Source organism: Neltuma alba, unplaced genomic scaffold (genome assembly GCF_004799145.2).
Source record: "Neltuma alba isolate B1F8T4 unplaced genomic scaffold, ASM479914v2 tig00000392_pilon, whole genome shotgun sequence".
Lineage (NCBI taxonomy): Eukaryota > Viridiplantae > Streptophyta > Magnoliopsida > Fabales > Fabaceae > Neltuma > Neltuma alba.
Window position 1 is genome coordinate 158,456 of NW_021632032.1, and position 11,030 is coordinate 169,485.

Here is an 11,030-nt window from a genome sequence, read left to right on the forward strand (position 1 = left end):
TTATGCCTCTTTGAATAATGTTTGTAATTATTGTGAATTATTATGAATTTTTCTGAGTTATGTGGGATTAATGTATTATTAACCAAAGTTGATATACATGTGATTATATCATCAAGAAATCATATTTTGACATGGTTTATGTGATTGCAATGGTCATATGGAATAAAACGAGAAAAATAACCAAGAATTGCATAAAAAAGGAGATAAAAGTTGACTTTTTAAGGGTAAAGTTTGACCAAATGAAATTTTGTGTAAATGGATCAGAATTTGGCTGAAACTTGGTAGGATTATAGATTATATTTTTAGCTTTAAAACCAGTAGTATTTCATAAAATTTAGAGTTTTGTATAAAGAGTTATGCCCTTCTAAAGTTGGGTAAAGTTTCTGAAAAATTAAAAATGACCATACGAATAGTACCACTTTATGTGAAATTTGGAGCTGATTGGTAAAATCTGACAGTAGTGAGTATTTTTCTCTTAAAGATCATATTAGGAGCTTTAAATAGAACTTGGAACCACCTCATTTCAATTTTTCTAGAATTAGTTATGAATTTTTAAAATTGAGCCTTTGTTAGGGTTACAATGAATAGTAACCTAAATTTATGAAATTTTAAAGTTCAAATTTTTTCAACTTAAGATCATAAGAAATGGTTCCAATTAAGATAAAATGTGGTCTAAAAGTAAGGTGTGACAAGGTCATTCCACTAAATAAGTACATTGAATGGGCTAAATTTTTCTTAAATCCTGTCCAATCCAATGGCTCTAAAAATTCATTTCTTCATGATAGTAACTTCTTTTTAATGAGAGAAAGTTCTCTAATTTTTCTTAGATAAAAATTCAACCTATAACTGCCTCTCTAACCATGTCCTCTCTTCATAAAAATGGCACCAAAAATATTAGAAAATTAGGGAGAAAATTGCTTCACCGAGCTTTAGGTCACTCCACTAAATAACTATACCGAATCAGTTAAATTTTTCTTAAATCCTGTCTAATCTAGTGGCTATAAAAATTCATTTCTTAAATCCTTAATGCTTGATTGAATGTTCCCCAATCAATCATTACCCCTGATTGGTGATTTATTTCCCTTGATCAAAGAGATTTTCCTCTCTTGGACCAAATAATCTGGTTCATCAAGGGCAAACTTGGACCTAATGTTCAACATCTTCTACTTGTACTTGACGAGTTGACCATCGTGGGATTTTCCTATTCCTCTTATTTCATACTTGGTGCCTATCGTGACTACAGGGTTATGACGTCTTCAATTTTGAATGCTTATATACTAGAAGTCTCTTATACAGGATTAAAACACAAGGATATCCTAGATGTACCTGTAAGTTTACATATTACCTCGAATGCTCTAGATTTACCCATACATATTGCCTATGGCATATCTAGTACCTCTCAAGTTAATTCTTGATTAGTTTAGATTGCCCTTTTATGTGCTAAGCATTTACACTTACAAGTTGCTCAAATAACTTAGTAAGGGACCAGTCATAGATACTAGCACAGTTCTGTATTCAGGGTAAACCTTCCTTCTAACTGAACATCAATTGGGTCTAACCTAGTCACTTTCCCAATGTTGACTTTTTAGATTGAATCATTCATGATCATAAGGTGTAAGCTAAAGTAGCTGTCACTAAATCAGCCTCTCATGATGCTGTCTAAGTCTTAAAGACATTATGAAAGGATTTTTCTCTTTTCTAGGACTCATACTATGATGAAACAGGGACCTTTCACTCATATTCCTTGTCGCGGTTCTCATGACCACCTGTAGTATGAATTGTATGTTACAGTGTTTGTTTTCACTCATATTCCTTGTCGCGGTTCTCATGACCACCTGTAGTATGAATTGTATGTTACAGTGTTTGTTTTAACCCTGTTAAGAGCATATGACTTTGATTTATTAACCCCATATAGACTTAAGTTCTAGGTACACACAATATTTAAACCATAACTCTTCAACACAACTCTCATGAAATCTCATTAGAGAAGAGTCCTCTATCTGGCTAAGGTTTCATAAATCACATTTATCCATGATTTGATCTAATCTTTGCGTAGATTAATTACTTTGTCTATTGTAGATCCTATCTCAGACTTATTTGAGGTGACATATGTAATACTTCTTAACCATTATTCTCGCAGTGTGGTGATCATATAATGTCTTATCTTCTACTATTTCTTATGAACACAGAAGGCGGTTGCCTATGTGAGAAAGCCAACCTCAACCTATACGATATATTAGCTATTGTATACCTCACCCATATATGTATGTGTTCATCTTCATCATACATAATAGTGATGCATTCCTTTTATTTCTCAATAAACGAAGTTCAAAACCTTATATTTTGCACATACCCAAAGTCTTTAGCCATCTCATTAACAAATCCTTAACAATAGGTTATGTAAGGCAATCTACCAATTCTTTATGGGTAGAGTGATATTGAAATGTTCTTGCCTTTCAGCAATCCCATGCATTTAGTCTTACTTATGTTGATAAGGGTCCTTAGCACAAGTTATGACTGCCTATCATAACATATTAAAACATGACCCTTTAATTTACCATCAATTCCTAATCACTCTAGGAACTTCTTGAGTCATATGGCTTTTTAAGTGGTGGCAAAACATACTCTGCGTTCTAATTTTATGGAAGATAAAGACACTCAAGTCTAATTCTTATTTCTCTAGCTTTATTATTTAGTAGGAACACCTTTCCTAAACTAAATGTCACCTGTATGGGTTTTTGGCCTAATTAAGATTGGAATGTTCTTTCAAGCATAGGTTGTTATCTTAAAGTACAACCTATGGGCTATGGTTTTTCTTAGGCATTTTATATCCCTTTCTAGCTTCTAGTACTTTTTTTTACTGAGTTGGCTGAGGATTGACTCACAAGTCCTGCTTTGTAATGTGTATTCAAAATGGCACACAGTGTTGTGTACATTGAGCTACCAACTATGCTCGAGTATGGCACTCTTTCATGCGTTTTATGTCAAAATCCTTTGCAGGATGCATAACCTCGCTTAAGTTATGTCCTTTGTCTCTAGGGGTCACTAGTGTAAAATACCCCATTTGGCTTCTGTTAAAAATAGCTTTTCGCTACTGTATACATGTTGTAGTGGAAGCAACAGTAGCGAAAGGTATCATTTATGACTTCTGTTATAAAAGAACAGAAGTCGTAGGATTCAGCACTTATGGCGACCGTTCCAAGAGCAACAGAAGCCATAGGTACCACCTATGGCTTCTGTTTCATAGTATAACAGAAGCCATAGATACACACTTATGGCTTCTGTTATAGCTGTAACAGAAGCCGTAGGTGACTTTTTTAAAAAATATATATATATTTTTAATTAAATATTAACCTCTTATTTAGGAACCTGCTATTATATACAACCAACTATATCTAATATTAAATACAACCACTAATACACAGCAAATATGTACAACCAAGCCAAATAGATGGTTAACAAAAGAATAGATCTAATAGTAGCATGCTCTACAAAAGGATAAACATGTACAACTTACTATATCTACCCTAATTTTGTTAAAGTTAAAAAGTTCTCTGACCAAATTTTTGGTCACATATAAAATCTGGAGAATTCTGATTCTTCCAATGGAAAGTGAAGAATTACAACTTCCCAAAATGTTACTGATAGATACAATCACAAAAGCTTTAAACACAAGGTAAAGCAGGGATCTGTATGTGTTTGATAGCCTAGAGACTTGCAATCAGTGCCACATTTATCATGACCAACATCTACAAATTGGCAATTATATCCAACAGAGACGTGTGAGTACCTACAGTTGTAATAGCAAGCCTCGTGAATATGATAGAATAATTGATGATCATATCAGAACCAAATCTGCTATATGCTCCAAAAATTTTCATTAGGAAACTAATGGCACCATAATTGCAGCTGAAAGAAAGAAGAAATAGCATCAAGTGTAAATCCAAATAGCACCTTACCTGCATATGTTCAGCAATTTCTTATAGTTGGAGAAATCCATGTATGTGATGCTAAAAATGATTTAACATTAGTAATTAGTAAGTACATCATGGTGAATTGAAAAGATTCAGCAAAGAGATTACAGGCAAACATAAAGTATTCAACCAAAGCTAGAAAAGCATTAGTTTTTCATTTTTCAAGCTATAATTGATATATGAATTAGACCAAGGAACTGATATAGTGAAATAGCAGAATGATAGCTCACAAGTGTCTAGTATGTGCAACCTCTAAGCGGGTTCGTCCCACCTGTACCCCCAAACACAAATATATTATCACTAACAGTTGTACAGCTATGGCTGTCACTAGGAGTTGGTAGGGTGCCTTTGATCACAGGTTGGCTCCAGGTCTGCATGACTGCAAATCAGCAATAAGGAATAACATGAACAACGTTCACATTGAGTTGCCAGAGTGATAGAATAAGCCAGTAAATAAATAAACAAATACATCGAAGCCATTCACATACGAACTAAATAATTGCTATATGAAACCAACCACTAAATGTATCCAATAGTTTATTCTTGCATTTCTAAAACCAAAAAAATAAAGAAACTATGTCATCCTTAAAAGGGAGAACAAGGCAACATTTTATCAAGCTTGCAAGAAACCAAAAAAGGAAAGAAAGAAACTATCTTTTCTCACAGGATACCGAGCATGTCACTGGAAGACATGGGAATGAATCCACTAACAAAAAATATTGAAAAGAAAGATGAATAGATCCTCTCAAGAGCAAGAAAACTTTGATTGGAAAACATGACAGCACGCATGCAAGAATTGTTTGAGACCGGGGGGCGAAAACAAAGAGCGAGAGTGGCAAAAAAACTTTAGCACCTGGATTTATTTCACATTTCATCTCAGAACACCGAGCAAACAACAATGCAAAATCAATGCGCCAAAAATTTCTTATTCTAGACAACATAGAGTGAAAATAGATAAGACCCAAGAGATTGCAGTGTAGACGCACCAGTGTCAAAGACATGCAATAGGTTCGTTTGACAGTTATCTCTGCCGTAGCCCCCGAAGACATAGAGAAGTCCCCCTCCTTTGATGGTGTTACAGGTGTGACCCAACCTCCTCCTTGGCCCACAAAACTCATCAGCTCCTCCTCCTTGACCCTGTGTGGGCTTTCCCTGGACATTTTCCCACTTCATTTTCAAGATTCAATTACAACACAAACAAAATTCTTTGTGCATCTCATAGTCATCCATTCAAACAGCAACAATAGTTATATATATGTATATTCACTGTGACAACTCCGTTTAATAAAATGAAAGACGATGTAGATGTAAAATATACCTTTCTACTGCAAATCATGTCACCATTTCATTGACGCTACCTTTAAATTAGTCTTTCTTGCAGGTTCAAGCAGAGCTGAAGCCCCAACAACTTGATTATTAATAGGTGCTCACATTCATCACATTATATCAACATGATCGACCTAATGATTTTTAAGAATATGAAATAATCACCTCGAGTAAATTTCCTTTAAATTTAGCTTAGAAATCAGTTTCCAGTGAAATATTATCCTCGATCCTCATAACCGTGTGAAGTTCATACTTGGCTTTAAGTAGACTTTACTAGATTTCTTCAATACCTACACGTATCAATAGATTCAGATTATCACAAATTTTTACTACATTTTGCAAGTAGATACACAATAAAAACAAAATTAATTAAAAGTTATTCCACAAACTAAATACGGGTCATTCTAATTCTTTAACAAAATCATATTTCTAATTCCTAAAACCATTAGAGGTTCGACTTCAAAGGATAGAAAAGGTCAAGGTGGAAAAGAACAAACCTACATGCATGATGAAGGCAAAGAAGAATCAAGAACTTGAATATCACAACACCACGACGCACTAGAATTTTGCACCTTTTCCTCCACCATTGTGCAAGTCGTCCAACACCTTGGAATTCTTAAAAACCTTCTTCCCAACCAATGACAGGAAGAAGGCGAGACCTAACAGAGACCGCAACACACTGAAGAAGCAGGGGAAGAAAACAAGAGCAGAGAGTGATCTTGAACCAGCTTGAGACCCACAGTACACTGAAGAAGATTTTGGTAAGACCCACAACGCACTAAAGAGGACTCCAATGAGATCTAACAACAGCCACCCACAGACAGAACAAGAGGAATGGGTGCCGTGAGACAGAGGGAGAAGGGCGCGAGATGAATAGTTTTAGAGGGAAGGGCAAAATTTTTTTATATAATAGTAGGCTTATGATATCAGGTCCAAATAAAAAAAATTTATAAACCTATGACGACAGGCTCAACTTGGCCCCGACGCCATAGGTGAAGAAAACCTATAGTGGCTGTTCCATTATAGACTAAATGTCGTAGCCCAAAATACTAACAGAAATAAATACTTTTTTATGTAAATTTTTTTTCAAAAAAAAAATACAAGCTTTTAATTGGATAAGTTATAAAACCAATTAAGATAAAATTTCTCCTAAAAAAAATTTCACTTTGTGAAAATAAAAAAAAATTAAAACACTAATTAAAATTAAATTATTTGAATTTAAAAGAACTAAAAGTTTTTAGTGGCATGAATTAAATAAAAATAAAAGCAAAGTAATATTATCTCTATTTTATGAAGGAGAAAGTGCCATAATACTATTGTTTGAAATGAAAGATGATTTAAAATTAGTTATGGCTTCTGTTCAATTTTGAGCAGAAGCCATAAGTAAGCTTATGGCATCTGTTCTAAAGAGACCAAAAGCAAAAAAAATCTAAAACACATACAACTTCTGTTCCTTGTATAACTGACACAAAAAATAGTAGTTATAATGGTATTTTGCACTAGTGGGTCTTCATAGGTTTGTAGTATATTATATTAAGGTACTAGAAGGTTCTACTTGTGCAAGTCTTTATGTGATAAAGATAGTAGTCCCCTTATGCAATCTCTACTTATCTTGTCTCTCAAGATATATTCTGCTCTGTCTATATACTTTGCATCAAAGTCCAAGAAGTACTTATCCTTAGTTTGTTTTAAATGCATATAGGCTTCCTTTGGGTTGGAAGCATGTTATCAAAGCAATGGGATAATGTCACAAAACAAGCAATAAACTACTTTGATGTGCATGATATGGGTTTCCTTCAATCTCCTTGAAGTTATGTGAGGCTTCATAAAACCTCAAATACCACTATGTAGATGATTATTTGAGAAGCATTTTTTTCTCTTTTTCTCTTTCTTATAAAGCTCTCAACTTACTTCATGTAGCTAGAGTGCATTATCTATTTCTCATGTAGAGAAGTGGTATTTACATCTATTTGATGTAATTTCAAGCTTAAGCTTTGGTTTTATAGCCAAATCAAGCCTTCTGCAATTAAGACTCACAACAAGTAAAGATGTTTTGTTAATCCACACTTTGTTGTGTGTGTACCCTTAGTGACTAAGTATACCTTAAATTTCTTAATTGATATATTCATTTTTTAGTTGAGAACATACTTATTCTGGTTGCCTTTCAGCTAGATGTTAGATCAAATGATTTACTTACTCAATTTGAAATTAACTTTCGCCTATATGGCTTTCTGCCATTTTTCTTCAGCATATCCTTGATCTTTTGAACACTTTCAAGGCTTTGGACGTTACCTTTTGGATTGACAATGTGAGCTGCTCCTCTCTTAGGAGCCTGGTCATTTTTCTTCTCTATAATGGGGTTTAATGCACAGAGCTCTCTTGTTGTGTTTGGGTGAGGTCTTTTGATATATTTTTGTTGTGATTATGACTCCTTGTGATAACTTACCTTTTGTTTCTTATCTCTTGTATCTTTTTGTTGTGAAAATAGCTCAACCCTCCTACTCAGATTAGTCACTTAAGGAATACTTGTTGGTTCCTCTTCACGGTTTCTCTCTTATAGAGATTTGGTGTGATATACTCTCTCTTTGCTAGAGAATTTGGTTCACAAGAACATTGTGTTTCTTGAGTTTATTTTAGTCACTGTGCCGTCATTATTTTCACCAACAAAGACGTACCCTATTTGAATATTTGGAGTATTTGATGAAGATACACTGCTTATCTTTCGACTTCAATTTGTTATACCATGGGAAGAATCATGGATGCATGTTGTTGACCGTCATGGTCTTAGCATGTCCACAATTCACAGGGTATTATTGTGACTATTTAGAAAAAAGGGAATTAAGTTGGTTATGAGAGCTATAGTTACTAGTTTTTTCCTCCAATTCAAAATTGGTAGTTGTACTTGTGCTATCATTGATCCAACCATGTTAAGGAGAGTTATTTTCTCCTTCTGTCTACTCCATCTTGTTTTGGAGTTCCTAGGTTTGCTTGACAATCCCTTCTATTCACAAAATGTATAAAACTCATTAGACTAGTATTTCACAACCATTATCAGATTTTAAGACTTTGACCTTATTGTTTAACTGATTCTCAATCAAGTTAAGGCATTTTTTTGAAGCACTCTGAAGTCTCAGATTTATGCAAGGTCATAAATGTTCTGTTCATTGAAAGAAATCACTGACAAAGGAAGTATAACACCGTGTTCTATGTCTTTCCTTCATACTCATAAGACTATGAACATTAGAGTGAACTAGTTACAAAGGATGCTCGAACTTAGTTACTTTTCAGAAAGGTTTGCTCAATATCTAACCAAGTTACATTCAAATAGGTATACTTTTCCCTTTCATACACATGACTTAGCAAATCCTTTTTTGACAGTGTGATCATATTCTCTCGGTCAATATGTCTCTTAGTCTAGTGTGCCTTGGTGAGAATCAGAATCATTATTTCCAAGATTATTGAAAAAAAAAATCTAAAAAATTGTCCCATTTCTGGTTGGTTCTTAACTAAAGAGGTAACAGACATGATTTTATCAGTTATATAGAGCATAGAGTAGATTGGGTAGTACTGAGGGTGGTTCTCTATACAGAGTTAATGCGCAGGTTCCAATCCCTTTAACTTCTACTCTTCCCCCATTTTTAGTCAAATACCACTTGCCCTTTGATGGCATCTGATGAAAATCAGTGAAAACTCTATTGTCTGTTAGTCCTTAGTCTATAATCCACAAAGGATTGTGACTTTAGCTATGTGAGCAGTGCTTAAATGCACATGTGAAATGTGAGGAGTACCACCACATTTCTACTATTCATAGAGGTCCTTGCCAAGATGAATTCTCTTTTGGGAAGAATTATACTTGATTTTTACTAGGTCTACTCCTTTTATAAGCCTATTGTTTTTATTAGAATTGGGTTTGGAGGACAAATCCTCCCCCTCTATAGTTAAAAATGCACACACATAAAAGAAATCACATAAGCAGGAACACAACACTAAAATGAAATATAGGCAAGCTTAAAGCATTTTTTCATGCGAGAGAGGAAAAAAACTTTAAAAAAATGTATTAGGAGCAAAATATATATAATGCAGCGAAAGGAAAAAAAGGGCTTTTACACATAGCAAAATATTACAGCCTTAAGATCAACACGGCTTTGATGCCAATGAGGGAATGTAAATATTGAAGAGAAACATGTACTGGGTTGGCTCCATGGTTGGATTAGGATTATTCCTTTAGAGCTCCATGAGTTGATTTACTGGTGCTTATGCAAGGTTTAGACTACTAGAGTCTAAACTTGAGTGGCACAGCAAAGTACCACATTAGAGAGAATAGAGAGGGAAGGAGAGATGGCCAAAAAACTTAATGGGTGGGGTGAGATGAAATGAGTTGAAGCACCTCCTATTTATAGGGCTAGTGTGACCACCATTTCAGGAACATGCAATCTCACTTATTTATTATAGGATAATATTCAAATTCACAATTGATAATTAATATATGATTTATTCCTCTTCAATCAATCAAGTCCTTAATGCTTGATTGAATATTTCCTGATTAATCATTGCCCCTAATTGATGATTGATTTCCTTTGATTGAAGAGATTCTCCTCTCTGAAATTAAATAGTCTAGCCCATCAAAGGCGGACTCAGACTCAATGTCCAACAAACACTATACGTATTCCTTTGAAATTGAATACATTATATTTGGAACAGTAGTTAAGTTCTCTAACAAAATATTGTCAAACTCTCTCCTTAAGACAATTCGATATGGCAAGGACGACTAAGGGCAAGTTTAATTTCTATTCAATTTTTTGTTGGAAACAAAAAAAAATTATAAGTTATGATGAGACTAGGTGCATTTAAAAACTAATAAAATATCATTTTTGTTAGACATAATAATTTATTATTCCATGTTTCTATCTGATGTAGTTTTTTGTCTTTAAAATAAAAAGTCATAAAAATGATCGTTGAAGATTTGAAGTCAATCCAACATTAATAAGAATTACGAAATAGAGGACTAAGAGACCAACCATTTTCGCGCCCGCGTGCGCACACATATTTCTCTACGCACATTATTCATCATGAGATCCATTTTATAATTTTTTGTTTCCAATGTCTTTCTTAGTCTCCCTCTTGAATATTATCTTTTGGTTTTGAAGGATTTCGAGCATACCTGGAATCTACAACGAAATCAGATAGCCACGCGGAGGTCCGATCATGGTGACGGAGTCGGATCTGGATTTTCATAGCAAATACACCGGGAGACAAAGTTCAGAGAGTGGAGGGAGGAGTCTGGAGGAACCAAAAAGCAGAGTAGTCACGCACGCATGAACTGATCCCTTTTGGATCAGTTATGTAATTCCATGTTTTTGAAAAAAAACTGCCTCCTCCGTCCAATTGTTCCCTCCCTTTTGCAAATTACATAAAAAGGCAAAAATTGTAGTCAGAGACATAAGTTTTGCTATTCACACCAGGACCCCAAATATCAATGGGCTTGGGTCCAATCCACCAAGGGTGGACTGGCCCATTTTCTTACATCTCCCACTCACACTTGGTGGATTAGATGTAGTGGGTCTTGTCTCTTCACCTTTCCTCAATTTCATACTTAGTGCTTTACCGTGACCTCGTGGGCATGACGTCTTCGCTTGGGTCCCTGTACTAGAAATCCTTTTTATAGGATCAACACAAGTCACATTCTCCTTTGTGTAGCTTGAATTTTAATGTTATGCCTTAGATGTCCCA

General features: G+C 34.6%; 1 protein-coding gene across 1 annotated transcript; it reads right to left on the reverse strand.

Moving 5' to 3' along the window:
* Positions 1–3,969: 3,969 nt before the first annotated feature.
* Positions 3,970–5,147, reverse strand: LOC114731324 (rab9 effector protein with kelch motifs-like). Its single transcript, XM_028918496.1, is given in 4 exon segments — positions 3,970–4,010; positions 4,205–4,225; positions 4,228–4,353; positions 4,961–5,147. Coding segments are annotated over 4 exon segments (375 nt in total).
* Positions 5,148–11,030: the final 5,883 nt, after the last annotated feature.